This window comes from Carcharodon carcharias, chromosome 7, assembly GCF_017639515.1.
Source record: "Carcharodon carcharias isolate sCarCar2 chromosome 7, sCarCar2.pri, whole genome shotgun sequence".
NCBI lineage: Eukaryota > Metazoa > Chordata > Chondrichthyes > Lamniformes > Lamnidae > Carcharodon > Carcharodon carcharias.
Genome location: NC_054473.1, coordinates 36432301 through 36453273, shown reverse-complemented (window position 1 = coordinate 36453273; position 20973 = coordinate 36432301). Strand labels below are relative to the sequence as shown.

The 20973-nt window shown below is 40.7% G+C and overlaps 1 protein-coding gene across 1 annotated transcript in view; it reads right to left on the bottom strand.

Annotated features, from left to right (window-relative positions):
* LOC121280566 (voltage-dependent L-type calcium channel subunit alpha-1D-like) overlaps nt 1–20973 on the bottom strand; it is a 676393-nt gene that overhangs the window by 385670 nt on the left and 269750 nt on the right. Inside the window, exons 8-9 of the mRNA XM_041192702.1 lie at nt 14901–15070; nt 4889–4963 (exon numbers count right to left, since the gene is read on the bottom strand). Coding sequence (XP_041048636.1) covers nt 4889–4963; nt 14901–15070 — 245 coding nt within the window. The remainder of the gene's footprint in view (nt 1–4888; nt 4964–14900; nt 15071–20973) is intronic.

Here is a 20973-nt window from a genome sequence, read left to right as displayed (position 1 = left end):
TCGCAGCTAACATCTCGAGTCCTTGCTGATCATTATTGGCTGCCAGTAGCCCAGTGATTCTGCTAAATTTAACAGTTTTACCTTCATGTTTAAATCCTTTCATGGTCTCACTTTTCCCTTTGCCTGTAACCTCCTCCAGCGCTACAACCATCCCAAACTCTTCCTCTGTATTTGGGCTTTAATGCATTCCCCCATCCTTCATCCTGTGCGCAGGGACCACCTGCTTAAACCTTTCTATCGCTTCACCTCCCTCACTTCCTTAAGACACACTTCAAACCCATCTCCTTGACCAAGTTTTTTATCAGCCCTCCTAATATTGTTCTCCATGGCTGGATGTTCATTTGGCTGGAAATTTGTTTATTTCTGATTTTGCCTTTGTGAAGCACCTTGAAATGTTTTTCTATATATAAAGCGCTACATAAACACAAGTTGTTATTCTCACTGTTATTGTCACTTTTTAACATGCTAATGAGCCAAGTACACAGAAGAGATGTATTTGTGAATATCTTTCAATGCAAGAGATCGTAAATTATACCAACATATAAGTATTTTCTTAACATCTGATTTCATGTGTAGCTACATTACTAATCAAAGGCCATGTTTGCTTTGTAAGTCCTTTCATTTTGACTATATAAGGAAATATTCAATGAATAGCATGTCACTAGGAAGTTCTAAGGAACAAAGGGACCTTGACGTGTCTGTCCATAGAACTCTGAAGGCGGAGGGGCATGTTAGTGGGGTGGTGAAAAAGGCATATGGGACACTTGCCTTTATCAATCAAGGCATAGATTACAAAAGTAGGAGGTCATGTTGGAATTGTATAGAACCTTGGTGAGGCCATAGCTGGAATGCTGTGTGCAGTTCTGGTCGCCACATTATAGGAAGGATATGAATGCACTGGAGGGGGTGCAGAGGAGATTCATCAGGATGTTGCCTCGGATGAAACATTTAAGTTATGAAGAGAGGTTGGACAGACTTGGGTTGTTTTCATTGGAGCAGAGAAGACTGAGGGGCGACCTGATCAAGGTGTACAAGATTATGAGGTATTGGACAGGGTGGATAGGGAGCAGCTGTTCCCCTTAATTGAAGGGTCAGTCATGAGGGGACATAAGTTCAAGGTGAGGGGCAGGAGATTTAAAGGGGATGTGCAGAAAAATATTTTTACCCAGAAGGTGGTGACAGTCTGGAATGCCTGGGAGGGTGGTGGAGGCGGGTTGCCTCACATCCTTTAAAAAGTACCTGGATGAGCACTTGGCACATCATAAGATTCAAGGCTATGGGCCAAGTGCTGGTAAATGGGATTAGGTAGGTAGATCAGGTGTTTCTCATGTGTCGGTGCAGACTCGATGGGCCGAAGGGCCTCTTCTGCACTGTGTGATTCTGTGATATAAACTTAATGAGGTCTATGTAACTAAATCATTGTAGTGAAATTCTTTTACTACAACTGTGAGGATCTATTTAATTCATTCACATACTTCAAAACACACTGGAGAATTTTCAGCTCTTATGAGCAAAATGTGTGCAAATCCATGCATGCATAAAGTTGCTATTTTCCCCCATGCACAGCACAGTTCACAATACATATGTAGAATTTAACATAAGTATTGAATGCATTAAACATAGGGACCTTTCTGTCTTTTACATATAGAATTAATAAATGCACGAACACATAGTTCTTTACAAGTATCTAAACTGGAAAACAAGTTTTCTGGGCAAAAAAATCATTTGGTTTGATGATGTGTTCCAAAGACAACAGGAATTTTACATGCACTTTACTTTGTTTACTTCTAATTTTAATAGAATAATTCTTCATTCCTTATAGGTTTCAGTTGTTGTTTTGTTATAATTGGAGTAGTTGAAATTGGTAATTGACCATGTCTTTATTGGAGTTCTTTGAAGAAGTAACATATGCGATGGATAAAGGGGAACTGGTGGATGTACCGTATTTAAATTTCCAGAAGGCATTTGATAAGGTGCCACCTCAAAGGTTATTGCAAAAATTAAAAGCTCATGGTACAGGGGATAACAAATTAGCAGGTATAGAAGACTGGCTAGCTAACAGGAAACAGAGGGTAGGCATAAGTGCTTCTTTTTCTGGTTGGTAAGATGTAATGAGTGGAGCACCATTGGAATCAGTGCTGGGGCCTCAACTTTTTATAATTTATATAAATGGCTTAGATGAAGGGACCATAAGTTTGGTTCCTAAATTTGCTGATGACACAAAGGTAGGAAAGTAAGATGCGAAGAAGACATTAGGAGGATACAAAGGGATATAGATAGGTTAAGTGAGTGGGCAAAGATCCAGCAAATGGAGTATAATGTGGGAAAATATGAAATCGTCCATTTTGGCAGGAAAAATAAAAAAGAAGCATATTATCTAAATGGTGAGAAATTGCAGCGATCTGATCATTTTTTAAAATTCAATCACGGGATGTGGGCTTCACTGGCTGAGCCAGCATTTATTGCCCATCTCCAGTTGCCCTTGAGAAGGTGGTGGCGAGCTGTCTTCTTGAACCACTGCAGTCCATGTGGTGTAGGTACACCCACAGTGCTGTTAGGAAGCGAGTTCCAGGATTTTGACATACCGACAGTGAAGGAACAGCAATATATTTCCAAGTCAGGATGGTGAGTGACTTGGAGGGGAACTTCCAGACAGTGGTGTTCCCATCTATCTGCTGCCCTTGCCCTTCTAGGTGGTAGTGGTCGTGGGTTTGGAAGGTGCTGTCTAAGGAGCCTTGGTGAATTCCTGCAATGCATCTTGTAGATGCTACACACTGCTGCTACTGTGTGTTGGTGGTGGAGGGATTGAATGTTTGTGGATGTGATTCCAATCAAGCGGACTGCTTTGTTCTGGATGGTGTCCAGCTTCTTCAGAGTTGTAGGAGCTGCACTCATCCAGGCAAGTGGGGCGTATTCCATTACATTCCTGACGTGTGCCTTGTAGATGGTGGACAGGCTTTGAGGGGTCAGGAGGTGAGTTGCAAAGGGAGATGCAGAGGGATCTAGGTATCCCAGTGCATGAATCGCGAAAGGCTAATATGCAGGTACAGGAAGTAATTAGGGAAGCTCATAGATTGTTATTGTTTGTTGCGAGGGGAATTGAATACAAATATAGAGAGTTTATGCTTCAGTTATACAGGGCACTGGTGAGGCCCCATCTGGAATATTGTGTACAGTATTGGTCTCATTTAAGGAAAGATATAAATGTGTTAGAAGCAGTTCAGAGAAGGTTTACTAGATTAATACCAAGAATGGGCAGGTTGTCTTATGAAGAAAGGTTGGACAGGTTAAGCTTGTATCCACCAGAGTTTAGAAGAGCTAGTAGTGACTTGATCGAAAACTTTAAGGTCCTGAGGGGTCTTGACAAGGTGGATATGGAGAGGGTGTTTCCTCTTGTGGGAGAATCTAGAACTAGGGGTCACTGTTTTAATATAAGGGGTTGTTCATTTAAGACAGAGATGAGGAGAATTTTTTTCTCTCAGAGGGTCATGAGCCTTTGGGACTCTTCCTCAAAAGGTGATGGAAGCAGAGTCTTTGACTATTAAGGCAGAGCTAGATAAATTCTTGATAAGAAGGGGGTGAAAGGTTATCAGGGGTAGGTGGGAATGAGGAGTTGAGGTTACAGTCAGATCAGTATGATCTTATTAAATGGTAAGAAGGCTCGAGGGGCCAAGTGGTCCACTCCTGCTCCTAATTCGTACGTGTTCATATGTTCATATTTAATGTAATATTATTTCTGATTATTGGGCAAACAAGTAAACTAGAAGCAGAAAGATAGATTACAATTTAAAATGAAAGGAACTGAAATAAAAAAGAAAAAATGACTATGCCAAAATATTGACTAGGATCTGATTAAGTGTTATCTAGGCTCACCGAGCCATCTCTGCATACATCAAAATCACCTGAAACTTGGCAGATTTTCTAATTTCTGGTATCAGAATTTCTGACTCTAATAGGCAGTCGTGTGTGAGGAAGGGAAAAATAGTGAATAGTATGAAGGATATAACATGTGTTGTATGCTAAGAAGAATGTGGAAGGCCATAGGCTGAATCAATAGTTAATTGGGAACAAAAAATATGTAGCAAGGACATCAGAGTCTGATTATACTAGGATCAACTAATCCTTTTTATTAATTTGACTAAAGAGCACTGTATGCATGTAACGTCTCAGGTTCAAGTACATTTAACCTACACCAAGATGAAACTTGCTTTTTTGACAATTTGAATGGCAAGCATGTTCTTTTTCATGTTTTATTGTACTTGAATGGAATTTGAGTTCTAAAGTTTTCTGTTTAGGCATAATTAAATCAATGGCTGTACATCATTGTCACCATATGCATTTTGATTTTAGATCCGGAAATGGAAGGAAAATAGCTTTTACACATTGTACATTAGATGAAAATTTGCCACATTAAGTCACCTCACTCAGAGTAGTTAAAAAGTCTGGTCAGAGACAAAAGCACACAGTTCAATTAAAGCACTAAACCTGAAGGAAGATAAATGTACAATGAAAGAAAGATCTTAGTAATTTGTTTCACAACATAAAAATGTATAAACACTTGTTTATATAACACAAAATTCAAGTTTGATTTCTTTTACCAGTTCTAGTTTTATTTTACAGTTTTGAAATTGTTCAAAGTAGAATTTAATATGTCCTCTGAATTGCACATTCTACAAAAATATAGTCAAATGACAACCTTTTTTTCATAATCTGGGCCATTCAACCAAAACAATCTCTTACCTACAGAAAAACATGCTTTTGTTATTATGAAACACTGCAAATAATATAGAGACATATCTGACCATGCAGCCAAGAAAAAACAATTACAAAAGAAGCAGAAGCAACACAAAGTACAAACAAAACCAAAACAAAAAGGAACAAAAATTACCATGTGTTTCAGATGACTGGCTAAACCATGCAAACCTTCCTTTCTTCTTTTCCATTAATTCGGCCACTGTGACCCCTTCATATCAAATGCATGCAATTCCAGTAATTTAAACATCAGATGGCAGCAGCAACATAGCAAAGATTAGAATCAACAATTGACAAAATGTGGTAACATATAACTCTAATGTAACAGAAATAATGTAAGAACCAAAACAGAAAATGAGACACTGAATGCACATCATAAATTGGTCAGAACAATAATCAGAATCAGTCTTTTTTTGTTGTAGCATGATGTTACCAATCCCATATATTGTTAATTTCAATTATTATCTCTGAAATTAATATCACAATGTAATACAAAATTTAGTAATTGAAATTATATTTTATATTTAATGGTTAATAATCTAAGTCTATATGGAGCTCTTGCCTCTAATCTAATAATGTCTTCTCTATATTTTCTCCTAAACTGCGAAACAGCAAACCAAATCAGAGCAGAGGTAACTGTATTGCATGAAGCTGAGTAGTAGGTATCAACACATCAAAGGGACTGCCCTTTTTAGAATTAATGCTAACTTATAAAGTAACGTGGAATATGTTAATGTTCTTATATATTATAATAACATTTTCTTAATCCCCTCTAAATTCTTTCTGTTTCCTTAGAATCTGCTGTTCATGATCATTTTAAGTATGTACTAGCAGTATTTGTGTTGCTTGATCATTTGAAAATCATGACTGATTGTGGTAAGTAATATGGTACTTGTAAACAAAGAAACTTTTGTAGCTGTTTTGCTTTGATTTATTTCTCTAAGATATACAACCTAACATGGGATAGAATACTTAGCCAATTTCCGACAAAGATTTTCAGAAACAGAAAGAGGTGTGTGTCTAAAAATTCTATATTTTAAAATACACATATGATTAACCTGCATTGTATCAGTGTTCAATGTACATAAAACATACTGGGCTGAATTTTACATGACCCCTGGGAGGCATATTTCCCATGGATGGGGGCACGTAAAATCTCCTTGGCAGTGACTTTTACTTTCCTGATGTCAGTTTAAATCTGGCAGCAGTCAAAGGGATCTCCTGGCATCCAGCCACAGTGATATTATTAAGCAGCGTAAATAGCCAATCACATTGAAGCATTCTCACAGACAGAAAACCAGGAAGTTAAAAACCACTAAACGCTTCACTTTTAATTTTTAAGTTTTACAGGTAGCAAAATAAATGATAAGAACACAGACAGTATTTAAGTAGAAGCTAAAATATCATTAACTTAAAAAATTGTTTCACAATTGTGGAATTTCTTATTATCATGGCGAAATTTGGCATTCAATAAATATAAAATTACTCTTTCAAGGCCAGTAAGGCGGTTTAGCAATAATTATGAATACAATGTGCTGTTTAAAAACCCAGTTACGCCTCATTCAATAATGTGTAACATCTTCAAGGTTTTTAATTGCAAGACTACGAGCATAAGAGTCAAAGTTCTTGTCAGTTCAATGATTTCCCATTGATTGCAATTTGGCAGAACATTTATAGCATACTCTGGAGAAGAATAGAATCTCTGACAGCAACTTCCATATTTCTGCATTTAATTGCACAGGCCAGACTCACAAAGGTTGCTGTCACTTTCAGTGAAGTAATGATGGAAAATGCTCACAATTTCACCATCATTACTATGGCAAGATCTGGAACCTTATGTTCTTTTTCCATTTATTCATTCTTGGGATGTGAGCATTGATGGCTAGACTAGCATTTAATGCCTCTCCTTAATTGTTCTTGAGAAGGTGGTGGTGAGCCACCCTACTTGAACTGCTACAGGATTATGGCATCATCTTGCCCTCTTCTAGGTTTCAGGGATTTAAGGTGAGAGGGAAACCCCCTTCGAGCTGTCAGGTAAGTAATTAAGGAGTTTTTAAAAAAGACAATTCAGAATAGTTTTAACTCCCGATTCTGGATTTAACAGCCAGGCAATCTGTTTCAAGACCAGTCAACCACTATTCATCAGGGTTACCAAGGAGAATGCACAGCCGGAAAAGCTTCTTCAGTGAAACTGACAGGCTGGGAGGGCTTTGACCAGTAAAACTGAAGAACTCTAGCCTTGGCCAGATGAGAGCCCACAGTTCAAAATACCTCTTCTCTCAGAGAGCACTATCACTGCATGAAAGGTGTCTGCAAACTTCTTGGAAAGCACTTCACTCACCTTTAGCTGCACTTCCCTGTTGTCAGTCTTCACCGTGACATGGGAACAGCTTATGCAGCTGCATCTTGATCCTTTGATGAGGGACAAGAGCAGAAGTAACACTACCGCCAACAGCATCAGCAGCATTACCAACTGTCTTCTCTTTAGCTGCATGCTCGTCCAAAGGACAGAGGGGATGGACTCTGAGATCCCACCAGAGGAGGCTAGATGCCGGACACAGGGTCAACATGCAGAGGTTCAGCTCTCTCAATATGTCTGAGCACCAATGCCTCAGGAGGCTTAGGCTCTGATGACAGGTCAAAAAAGATCTGGAAGGAGATTTCCTTCCCAATGAATCAAGAAGACATGCATTGCCAGTGGCTTGCCATTGGAGGGCCACATTACCCCCCACCCAGATCTCTGTATCTCATCAAGTTGTGTGCCCTCTCCTCCTGCAGGGAGAAAAGGCTGAGAGCTGTAAGTGTTCTTAATGGCATGTGTGGTGAGGAAAGAAGGACAACATTTGTGGAGGTTGACTGTGAGGCATGGGTGCAAGAGGGTAAGGGAAAAGGAGTGGATGGCTGGTCAGATGGGGAAGTGAGGTGCCTGCAGAGAGAGGAGTTAGTGGAGCTGAAAATCAGACCGTGGGGCTTCGCACCTGAAACTGTTATGCTACTCACCTGTCATGGCCTCATCTTCAAAGGTCCTGGATCATCTTTGTGCCTGTCTCCAGGTTGGAGGGAGCACATTTCTTCTATTGACTTCCTCCACCACTTCCATCTATACCTGCTTGATTGGAGGGGTTGCTCTGCCTCTCAACTTTGGGAGCGTTCACTCACTGAATCTCTTTAGATCCCATAGCAGAACCTCCAGACAAGAATGAGAGACTTGGGTAGTGGCCTTCCTAAGTCTTCTCTCCATTGCTATGGTTGCTACAGCCTCCAAGTGCTGGTGAGCCCTTGTAACCCATGCTGTAGCCCGCTTAATTAGAAATCCTTCCTATGACAGTGTCATTCTCCCTAATTGGTCAGGCAATCCAGAGATGGGATGGCAATGCCTTGGCTCTGGGAAAGAGCCTTGTCAAAGTCCACACCTTCATCACTTGGGTTGCTGACTCGCAATGGTTCCACCGTTCCAGCAGAGACTAAATTGATAAAATTTTGCCAACAGAGTTACAGATTAACAGAGTAACAAATCTCACCTATTTCATCAATTCTCTTCTTAAAAGTTAGAAAATATAATAACTCATGTGTCCTGACCCTTTTGCAGCTGACTTACTTGTTCTGGGCATCTTGTTAATTTATAAATAACTTCTAAACTGCGAAAAAAAAATACTCCCTGCACCTTGTGTTCCAACTCCATGGTCAGGCCTACACATCACAGTCACCTGCTTAAAACATGACGCTTGCCCAGGTGTCTCTTTTGTCTGTGTTGTCAGCAACTGGGGTGATTATCCTTCTGACCTCTATCCATTCAGTGATACACCAGTAAATAGTTAAGAAAGCCATCTATCCCTCCTCTCCTTCTCAGAGTTTGGCCGAAAAAACTCTGTGCTATCCTTTTGTATCTAGCTGCCTGAAAATCACCACTATATAGTCATATACCATAAAAGCTATATATGTATAGAGCCATCAAGATGCTGCACTTTACCAGGCAGGCTGTGCTGATCTATGTATCTTTCTACATTAGGACCATTTGCCAGGCGTTTTCAGTCACCATTACTCTTAAAGTATTAAGCTTCTTCCAAGCTGTTACAAGAGATCATCACCCCCATCTTCCAATCTGCAATACACAGCTGCAACAAGCAAGTCAATAATGCCAATTTGCCAATGACAACCAATAATCATCTTTCCCATTGATGCCAATGCTTAAAGTGAAAGAGCTCTCTTATTTGCTACAGTGGCTGGCTTCCCTCGTGTCCAGGGCATGATAGACTGCACTCATGCCATCAACCAGAAGGCCAACAGGAAGGCTTTTCACTCCATTGATGTCCACTGGTCAATGATTACTGCAGAGGATCATGCAAGTTGCACCAGTTTCAGAGGAAGCTACAATAATCCCTTCAACCTGCATCACTCATCCATTTCCCCAATATTCCACCCGTCCAGGAGGATATGAGGATGTCTGCAAGGGGGCAAAGGCTATTCCCGTGATGCATAGCTGATGACACCAGTATTTCCAAGGTTTGAGCCAAAAGCTTACATTTGAGCCACTTGAGCTTCCACCAAAGCTGAAAAGGCTGGAAACATAGGCAGCAAAATTCATCTCCTTGGCGCCACTGGTTTTGCCATTTCAGGAGCCCTGAAGTTCAAAAAAATGGCACGGAGTCTGTTCCTGTTGACTTCTAGCTCAGCTAGTGTTGATTGCCATCTATGAAAGGGCAATTGCGTGGGCATCAGGTGCATGCACTGGAAGTCTGCACAGTGGGAGGATTATGATGGCAGTCACATCTAAAGTTGATTTGGCATCAACTTGCCATTTTGGATTATGGTGGTATCTGCAACTATGACAACAGCAGTCTGATACAGCATGGCAACAAGCAGAGATCTCATAAACTCAATCTGAACCTTAATTGCAGCATTGAAGCTATTATGACTTCTGCCTGTACAATGATGAAAGCTGAGACATCAGCTATCAAATGTGCATTACAGTTAGATCCCCAAATGCTGCCATGGGGCTGGCCCTTACTTTTACACTGGAAAGAAATGGCTCCAAGCACTGCACCAAGCTGGAACCGGGCTCTTCTATGCTCCTTGACAGTGACAACAGGCTCTCCAGCAGGCCTACCTACACACTAAGTACTTCTGTGTGCATGCCAATCAGCCTTTTTTCTTTACGTCGCTCCACCAAAATCTATGCTCTAGAACTTGTCTGTGACCGCGCCCTGGCACACACCTATTCTTTCCCTGTGACCTGGCTACAGCCCACGCCTGCCAATGACATACAGATACCACCTCTATACTAAAGTACATGCAGTGCCAATATCTGAGTGGTGGTTGCAGTGTCACATCAAGTGACAGTGCTTCTTCCTCAGAGGCTTTTGTTCACACTCTTTATCACCAGGCAATGCTGGCTGGCCAGAGAGCAGGGTTTGGCTATTTGAAAACATGTAGAAGAGGAGAGTTGGTGTGAGGGAAGGGGTGGTGGGTGGGAAGTAAGAGGTGCATGATCATACCACCAGTAGTTTATACTACATACCAGAATGTGGGATGAGGGTGAAGAAGGATTTGAGAAGGGGCATAAGATAGGATGTCATCCTGAATGGTTTCAGCAATGCCATTTGTAATGATCTCAATGACTGCCACATCAATAATTCAGAGCACCATCTCCTCCAAGGAATTGAGGACGTGCTCCCCGTGCCTCTCCCCTGCTGGCTCTTTGCTGTCCTCTCCTATTATGTGCCATCTTGAACTGCAAGAGAGAGAGGGGAATGTCAGTGTGTATGTTGCAATATGTTTGGATGATGTGCATGTCATAGATGAATAGCTGGCAAATGTGGAAGCTGTGAAATGTGAGTGTGAGGGTCAAATAGAGCACATAAATGCTAGGATAAATATTGGCTAGGGCATCAAGGATAACTCTCCTGCACTTCTTCAAATAATGGCCACGGGATCTTTTGCATCCACCCAGGAGAGCAGACAGAGTCTCAATTTAACATCTTGTCTAAAAGATGGCACCTCTTACAGTGCCACATTCTTTCATGAATGTACTGGAGTATCAGTCTAGTCTTTTGTGCTCAAGTCTCTGGACTGGACTTGAACCAACAAACTTCAGACTCAGAGGTAAGAGAGCCACGGCTGGGATTGAAGCAAAATGGAATGAGAATAGGAAAGTAGCAATTGGAAAGCCAAGTGTTTGGACTGTTAAGTAAGAAAGGTGTCTTTAGAGAAGTTATCGATTGTGCAAGTGCTAGGACGTAAGAAAGGAATGCTGTTAATATCTTTCATAATGATGTAAAGGAAGAGGTGCATGTGTTTGGATTGAGAAGATGTTGCATTGTGCCCTTGTGATTGTATTATTACTGACAGGGATGAGAGAGAACTGAAATCCCTGATCTCTTCCTTGACTGTCCATAATCAGTATGTTTTTTTGAAAGGAAGAGGTGTGTGTTTCTGAACCCCCGAGTGTGTGAAAATTTTGAATAACCAGCAGCAAGTTTATTAGTGGCTTTAAATAAAGAGGATTATTTACTCACATGTTCACCCCGAAAATCTAACTCCATATCACTCACTCACTCAAGGAAAATACAGTTAAGGAGAATAGTACACTTTTACAAATTAGAAAAAATAGTTTGTAATTCATGTATTTGGCTCATCTTTGAAAACACACAGTGCAGGCCTGGTGAAGAAGTTTTTCACTCCTGAAGTGTATTTGGGTGAATTCAATAGTCAAAGTCATACACCAGAATCATTGCAGGATTCTCTTGAAGGGATGGACTTTCTGCAGGTCACAAAGTTAGTTATTTGTGGACTTGTTACCGGGAGGTCTTTTTTTATATTGGCGGACTTGAAAAGGAGCAAGTTTGGAGACTTTGCAATGTTACAGTCCCCAGCTCTTAAAGCATAGATATTACTGCCCTTTCTGCGGCTGTTGTTTTTGCGGTTGTTGGATTGTTGTGCAGATAACGCTTAAAGATTAAAAAAGGGAGACCAACATGGCTGTCTTACCATGTGCTTTTTCACAGTTCCTTTTTCCAAATATAGTGTTGGGCTTCAGTTGATCATTCACGACCTGGGCTATTGTTTGCAGCTATTCATCTTGGGAGTTTGAGACAATCACCATTTTGCTTTCAGAAAGAACCATTCAAGTCAGGTATGCAGTTTGGGTGGTCTCAGATATGGGTTTTGAAACTTCGCAATCTGGAATGTGTCCTTTGGTCCTTTCAAGACAGTACGGCAATATTTGAATCCATAGACCAAGACATTCAGTGGCCATCAGTGTCCATTTTAAAAAGAATAGTCAATTCCAGAAGATTGCACATTCGGTACAGTTTATGTTAACATAAAAGTTATGAATATGCTTTTACTGGGCCTGCCAGTATGCCGAGGGGTGTAAAGGAGAGAAGAAATTTGTTGAGTACGCTCAAGGACGGAATAAAAGGAGAGTTGTCAGCTTGTTGAGAAAGACAGAAAGATGAAGAAATACTCATCATTGATGCTCTAGTGCAATGCTTCCCAAACTTTTTCCCGGTGTGAGCCCACTTTAATGCCTCAGACTTTGTGCTGACATCAGAGTAAAAATCTGGGGGGTACGAGAGCTGTTTAGCAGAGCCGGGGAGGGGTGATCTTAGTTCTTGACTGTGAGGATGGGAGAACAGGAATGAAAAGGCAAGGTTTCTACAAAGAAAAACAAGCACCTATCTTTTCACAGGCGTTTTCTACAGCAGCAATCAGACCTCAGAGAGCAGTCCATTGAGCCATTCCCACCAGTAGAAAAAAAATGTGAGGACTTAAAGGGGTCTCGCAGCTGCCAGAAATCAGTCAGAGCTCCAGGGTGCCTTGCAGCTCACGATCTTGTCTAGGACCCGACTGGGGATCGCAATCCACAGTTTGGGAATCCCTGTTTTAGTAACATGATTGTGCTTCTTTTTACATTGCACCGGGTGTTGAGGGTAATGCTTCTGGCACTGACCCTCTCAGCCTCCTTTGTCTAGGGCTGCTGGATAGTCTCTGGGGATCTTACTGCAGATACTGGGGAACAGTACTTCAGTGTTCCTCCTCCACAAAAAACTCTAGAAATGCATCAGATACCCCAGGGCAACCCAATGATTTATTACTGCCAAGAGAATTGTTTGCACACTTCTAATTAAATCTGCCAGAGGGAATGCAAGCTCACATTAAGTGGTGCATCTGCACTTTAAATAGTTCACCAGAAATTGTGCAGTGAAAATAAGAAGACAAATTCACAATGTGATCAGGTGGGCAATTCATTAATCATATTAAAATAAGGCTCAGGATTTAAAACTGACTGGACCTCATGCTGGGAAAGCTTATTTCTAGCCCCACACCTAACCAATTTTTGCCCTAATTTAAAATCAGAGCTTATATGTATCATTGCAGACGTATACATGGTTCAGCATGCTAGATGCAAAATTAACTGAACAGACTGAATAAAGGTTACACTATATCAAACAAATCCATTTTGTCATTATGTTATCCTAAAATAAATTTGCTTACCGTATGCATCTTTGAAAGCTATGATTCACAAGAATCTTTTGACAGATTGGAGAAGTTTTATACACTTCAATCTGGCATTTGTCTTAGAATAGTAAATTCATTAGACACTGACATCAATATAATGTGAAGAAGGAGCAAATATTTGAGGCAACATTCTACAGAAATATGGCAAAACCAGCTTATCTATCTGACAACATTACCAAGAAAACACTGAGGTGAATAATGCATTTGCGTTTGCACCAGGGGAACAGGTGCTACTCAGGGGTCCATGTACCTGAACCCCACTGAATTAACCTCAACTAATAGTGTGAGGCCAACTCATTTAAGTATGTTTGTGCCCAAGTGGCCCTGGGACCACAGAACTGGGGACCAGAATAACAGTTGCTAGCAGATGTTGAAGGACTGCTGGTTGCTCTTCACACATCAAAATTTGTTTAATGATACCAGGCACAAAAAAGTTTAATTCAGTGGCCACTGAAGATCAAAAAAGCTAGATTAGCGAACAAAGGATGACCCTCTTGGAAGGAGAAAACAACTCAGGAGGAACGTGCAAATTATTTTAATGGGCTCCTCCTCCAGTTCTGCAACACCATATTATGAGGTCCATCCTAATTTAGATAGAAGCTGGGGACTTAATGAGCCTTTCTCAGAGTGAATGCACAAGCTTTTCGCACTCAAAACACTTCTGGACCACACTATGGGACACATTACTCATTGGACACGACTGCTTCAGGCCTCAGTGTCCAATAGCACAGAGCCTCTGAGCTCCAAGTGTTGCAGAGGTACCTTGGACTGCATTCTCAACCTCAATGAGTTAACCAAAGGGAAATGTTATAGAATTATTGAAAGATTTGACTGTTCTATCACAGAGTGATTCCACAATTTATTTTTCAAAAACCCATACCAAAAGCAAAAATTTAAATAAATGTTTTTTTTCAGTTCCCATCAACTCATTGGTATTTCACATAAAATCTTCAACAACAAAAAGATAGATATTTTGCTTTAAACATAAAAAGCATGAAACAATTAGTACAAACTTCACAAACAAAATGGATCAGTCATTTATGTTTAGCTTTACATCTCTACAAACCTCCTTTCTAGCACCCACCCTAATAAATTATCATTTTATTCAGCTGCTTCACTGTTCAAATAACAAGATGACTTCTTAATAGACATGTAATGGTCAACTTTCTGGTTTCATGCTACCAAGGAGCTAGGCTTCCTGTCAGTAACGTGGATCCAATTTTAACAATCCGTAAGTTTGAGTGAGTTAAAATCTCATCCATGATGTCAGAAAATCAAAGGTTACAAGGAGAAGGCGGGAGAATGGGGTTCAGAAACTTATCAGCCATGATTGAATGGCGGAGCAGACTCGATGGGCCAAATGGCCTAATTTCTGCTCCTATGTCTTATGGTCTAAAATTACACCCGCATAGTATATATATATATATTAATAAACCAAAGACGATTATAAATTATTTTCCGTTTGACACCATACTGTAAAAAAAATCAAACTGATGCCTGAAAAATAATTCAAATCAAACTTAATGCATGCAGCTTTTCAACTTCAAGTTTCAACAAATTAAACAAAATAATTGTAGGTGTTTAATCACTCTTATGTTCCTAGTGTATTAATAGCAGAAGATACGTACGATTTCGCTTCTCTGCACTCTCAATGTCTTCCTCATTCTCAGGATCAATATCTTCTGCCTGAGTGATCCAGTCCAGATAGCCCTTGAGGTCCTCTTCAAGTTGCTGTTTCTCACGTAGTTTCTGAAAGTCTCCCCTGGCCTTGGCCTTTTCTCTTTCCTTAGAAAATTCACTGTAAGTTTCATAGTAATAGGAAATATTTCAGATAGAATGATTACAGTGAAATAGAGAAAGGGGTCAAAATTATCATCATTTCATTGCTAATTATTAGATCTGACTGTAAATATAAACCCCAAATAATAGGTAAATATTCTGCAATGCAGTAATTTTCATAGTACATTTTCACCTTTCAAACACAAGTAATTAATCAACATTCAACAATATGCTATGGTAGCCTAGTGGATCTGCGTTATAACCACACTGGCAAGTTATAGAATTGAATTCAATAAATTTGGTCATTTGTGGGCTAGCAATAGAAAACATGACTACAAAATCTGGTGTGTTATTGTTAAAACCCAATTAGTTCATTAATATACTACAGGGAAGGCAACCCATCACTCTCATCCAGTGACTGCAGTCCTACAACCTGTAGTGGTGGTCAATTTTCATCCCCATAGGCAGCAAAGATGTGGTAGCATGCTGAAAATCACACACTATTTATTGCCCTGTTTCTACTAAGAACCAGGTCACCACTATTTTGATGGAGTGCCCCATAAGGGTAAAGCAGGGGCCCACAAAAATTAGTCCCTGCAAATCAAGGTCCACTGTACAAACTCCTGCCTGCACATCTGCACATAGAGTGACTTGTTTCTGAATAACCTTGCAGTTCTTTAGCAGGTATTTAAGAATATTAGAAGCTAATGAGGAGATAAATGAAGTTCCACGATAGCAGCATGTCATATGCGGATGTCTCTGCTTGGAACTCCGATTATACAGAGACGTAATTTTCAGTATTTTTACATTTTCAGCAATGGCACTGCTCTGAAATATGGAGGTTTTTTAACAAAGGGTTACTGAACTATTCATTCTCAAGTACATGAGAAAAGTTCAATAATAATTCTAGCATTCCAAATATTGCTCCCCATGTGTGGTTCACCGCAAACTTTTCAGGGGCAACAAATTCTGAATTTGCCAGTGATGCTCACATCCCACGAAAGGATAAAAAGTTTTGCGCTTTACACCTATTATGTTATCACAACAATGGGACAAAAATCAGGAGGATAATGATAAACCCCCAAAACAGCCAGGAGAGGGTGGAGGTTTAAATTGCTAGAAATGTGAAACCTGATCCCAACCCGCCACAAACCTGTCTACTTCTGCTTGAACAGGGCATAATACAGGGAAGGCCTCTAACCTGCTCAAAAGAGATGAGCCAGTAATTGTAATGTGCTAAAAAATCTATGTGCTTCTGCTTTTAGCAGGTATTTAGATTTAATTTAACAGCTGAAGATTGTGTTTCCCAGGGTTCAGAAAGCCAACAGCTAAGGGGAGAAAAGAACTGCAGAATCAGTAGGTAAGTACTTTTCCAACACTGCTCGTGGGTCAAGAGCTGCAGAGTGCTCCACCCCACTGACGGGTTGCACCTGAACCGGAATGGCACCAACATCCTTGCGGGGAGGTTTGCTAGTGCTGTTGGAGAGGGTTTAAACTAACTTGGCAGGGGAATGGGATCCTGACAGGAGTTCAGCAGGGGCAGATGCACAGCAAAAATTAGAAAAGAGAAAGTGAGTCTGGAAGGCATGGAAATTATAGGCCAGTTAAGGCACAAGGGAGTTTGGCAAGGTTGGATGGTATTTATTTTAATGCATGGAGTCTGACGAATAAGGCAGATGAGTTGAGTGCACAAATTAACACGTGGAAGTATGATGTCATTGCTGTCACAGAGACATGGTTGGCAGAGGGGCAGGATTGGCAGCTCAATATTCCAGGATATAGGGTCTTCAGGAAAACAGGGAAGGAGGTAAAAGAGGAGGAGGTATCACAATATTTGATCAAGGAATCAATTACAGCATTAAGGAGGAATGACATCTTAGAAAGCTCCTCAAATGAAGCCATATGGATAGAATTGAAAAACAAAAAAGGGGCAATCGCATTACTGGGAGTGTACTATAGGCCCCCAAACAGTTAGAGAGAAATAGAAGAGCAGATATGTAGGCAAATTTCAGAGAAGCGTAAAAATAATAAGGTAGTAATAGTGGGGGATTTCAACTTCCCCAACATTAACTGGGTTATTCATAATGTGATAGGTTTAGAGGGAGTGGAATTCTTAAAATGCATCCAGGAGAGCTTCTTAAGCCAGTACGTAGAAGCTCCTACAAGAAAGAGGGCGGTCCTGGACTTAATTTCAGGGAATGAAGCCGGGTAAAAGATAGAGGCATCAGCGGGGGAGCATTTTGCAGATAGTGATCATTACTCCGTTACTTTCAAGGTTGTTAAGGAAAACAACAAACAACAAAGATGGTTAGAAATCAGAGTTCTAAGTTGGGGGAAGGCCGATTTTAATAAGATCAGATATGATTTGGCCAACGTGGACTGGGAACAGCTACTTTTAGATAAATCTGCGTCAGAGCAGTGGGACTCATTCAAGAAGAAAATAGGGAGAGTACAGGGCCAACATATTCCAGTAAAGACAAAGGGTGAGACCAACAAATCCAGGGAACCCTGGATGTTGAGGGATTTACAGGACTGGATAAAGAGGAAAAGGAAGGCTTATGGCAGATACCAAGGGCTCAAAACAGAGGAAACCCAAGAGTCGTATACAATGTGTAGGGGGGGAACTTAAAAAGGAAATTAGGAGAGCAAAAAGGGGGCATGAAAAAACATTGGCAGGGCCAATTAAGGACCATCATGGTAATTTTTGTGTGTGGAGCCAGAAGACATGGGTAGGGTTCTAAATGAATACTTTGTGTCAGTGTTCACAAGTGAGAGGGACGATGTTGGTATGGAAATCAGGCAGAAGGACTGGGATATAATTAAAGAAATTGGCATAGAAAGGGAGGAGGTTCTAAGTGGGTCTGGCAGGCTTCAAAGTAGATAAATCTCCAGGCCCGGATGAAATGTATCCCGGCTGTTGAATGAGGCAAGGGAGAAGATAGTAGGGGCATTGACAATAATTTTCAATACCTCTCTGGCCACAGGAGAGATGCCAGAGGACTGGAGGACAACCAATGTGGTACCGTTATGCAAGAAGGGAGGAAGGAATAAACCAGGGAACTACAGGCCAGTCAGTCTAACCTCAGTGGGAGTCAAGGGGAGATCATGTCTGACCAATTTGACTGAATTTTTCGAAGAGGTGACCAGGTGTGCAGATGAGGGCAATGCATTTGACGTAGTTTACTTGGACTTCAGCAAGGCTTTTGATAAGGTCCCGCATGGGAGACTGATAATGAAAGCAAGAGCCCATGGGATCCACAGCAATTTGGCAAATTGGATCCAGAGTGACAGGAAACAGAGGGTGATGATTGAGGGGTGTTTTTGTGACTGGATACCTGTGTCCAGTAGGGTTCCACGGGGATCAGTGTTGGGTCCCTTGCTGTTTGTGGTATATATAAATGATTTAGACTTGAATGTAGGAGGGTTGATCAGTACGTTCGTAGATGACACGAAAATTGATGGAGTGGTAAATAGTGAGGAGGATAGCCTTAGATTACAGGAGGATATAGACAGGCTGGTCAGATGGGCTGATCAGTGGCAAATTGAATTTAATCCAGATAAGTGTGAGGTGATGCACTTGGGCAGGACAAACAAGGCACGGGAATACACAATAAATGGTAGGACTCTGGGAAGTACCGAGGGTCAGAGGGACCTTGGTGTACATGTCCACCGGTCACTTAAGGTAGATAAGGTGTTTAAGAAGGCATATGGGATACTTGCCTTTAATAGTCGAGGCATAGAATATAAGAGCAGGGACGTTATGCTGGAACTGTATAAAACGCTGGTTAGGCTACAGCTAGACTACTGTGTGCAGTTCTGGAATCCACATTATAGGAAGTGAGAGTGCAGAGGAGATTTACCAGGATGTTGCGTGGGCTGGAGAGTTTTAGTTATGAGGAGAGATTGGATACACTAGGGTTATTTTCCCTGGAGCAGAGGAGATTGAGGCGGGACATAATTAAGGTATATAAAATTATGAGGGGCATAGATAGGGTAGACAGAAAGGAACTTTTCCCATTGGTGGAGGGATCAATAATCAGGGGGCATAGATATAACGTAAGGGGCAAGAGGTTTAGAGGGGATGTGAGGAAGAATTTATTCACCCAGAGGGTGGTGGGAATCTGGAACTCACTGCCTGAAAGGGTGGTAGAGGCAGAATCCATCATAACATTTATGAAGTGTTTGGATGTGCACTTACAATGCCATGGCATACAAGGCTATGGGCCTAATGCTGGAAAATAGGATTAGAATAGTTAGGTACTTGTTTGACCGGCGTGGACTCAGTGAGCCAAAGGGCCTTTTTCTGTGCTGTAACCTCTATGATTCTATGACCCAGATCACCAAGTTAACCTGCTGCGATTAGTCTCCCTCCTGCAACTAACTGATCCACTTCTCACCACCTCCCCAAACTCTGTGATCAGTCAACCACCTCCCCCTGAACTCCTCACCCTGCAATCTCCAGGCTTACCCCACTGTGATCCAATCATCTTTTCACTTCCTCACCTACGATCTCCAGACTGACCTTCCTCCACCACTACCCAAATAGGATTACTTCATCCCTCCTCACTGGTGCCTGGATACATCCTTGTACAGAAGGCTTTCCCATTTAGCTGCCGGACAGCCTCGCTGATTGGCTGCTAGCCCAAAAACTGAGAAAGAAAATTCATCAGGACCTGATGTTAAATTCGACAGGACCTCTGCATTGCCTGTATTTCAGGGGGTCTCAGCAGTTAAAAATTGCACTGAACTCGCCTCAGAAACGGAGAAATAATTCACACGTTAATAGTAAATGAAATTATATGGATATTATTTGGCTTACTGTCGATTAATCACACATTTAAATAATAAAAAATTTAAATTAGCTTAAATTTATTTCAATATTGTGAATTTAAATAAATTTACAATTGGGGTTATGAAGAAGCTATCAAATAAGTTAGTTGTGTCAATATGTAATTGGATCCTACGTCAATGTGCAGTTAATACTATAAAATTTGTAAGGAAGAAAGGAATAATGAGACAAGTGAAAATAATATTTTGCAACAGATCTCATTATGCAACAAGCTGTCAGCCTAGTAATGTGCCCTAAAGCTTTACTTCACTGCAGCTCCTACACATGCATATATAAATTGTCAGAGCAAAACAACTCATTGGAATTTAAAGGGAATTTAAGTCTAAAATCTTTCTTTCATCTTTGTACTTTGTTTATTTAGACACAAATGTCCATTATAACTGTGCACAATGTGAAATTAAGACACATCTTTTGTAGTAAATGGGGAAAGATAATGGGGAGGCAGTGGCATAGTAGTATTATCACTAGACTAGTATTCCAGAGACCCAGGGCAATGCTCTGGGGGCCCAGGTTCAAATCCCACCATGGCAGATTCAATAAAAAAAATCTGGGGTTAAAACTCTTATGATAACCATGAAACCATTGTCGATTGTCATAAAAACCCATCTAATTCACTACTGTCCTTTAGGGAAGGAAAACTGCTGGTCTGGCCTACATGTCACTCCAGACTTACAGCAATGTGATTGACTCTTAAATGCCTTCTGAACAAAGGCAATTAGGGATGGGCAATAAATGCTGGCCTAGCCAGAACACATATTAGTAAATAGAATAGATATTAGTTTATTCAAAAATTCTCAATCCATAACAAAGAAGTTATTTGTGTGACTTCAATATTGGCACTGTGGTTAATTCTGAGATTAGAGTGTTGTACCAATAATTGCTTTTGTGTTTATTGCCTGCAAAAAATAAGCTTAGTTACATCTATATAGGCAATAAATGCAATGGCAAGAACTGAAATCAAGTATAAAATTTAAAAAGGCTTATAAACTTGGGCAAAACAGGTGAATTTAGGTCAGACACATAGTGCAGCTAATTAAAGTCCTGATTAATTAGTTGGCTTAATTGGTACTGCC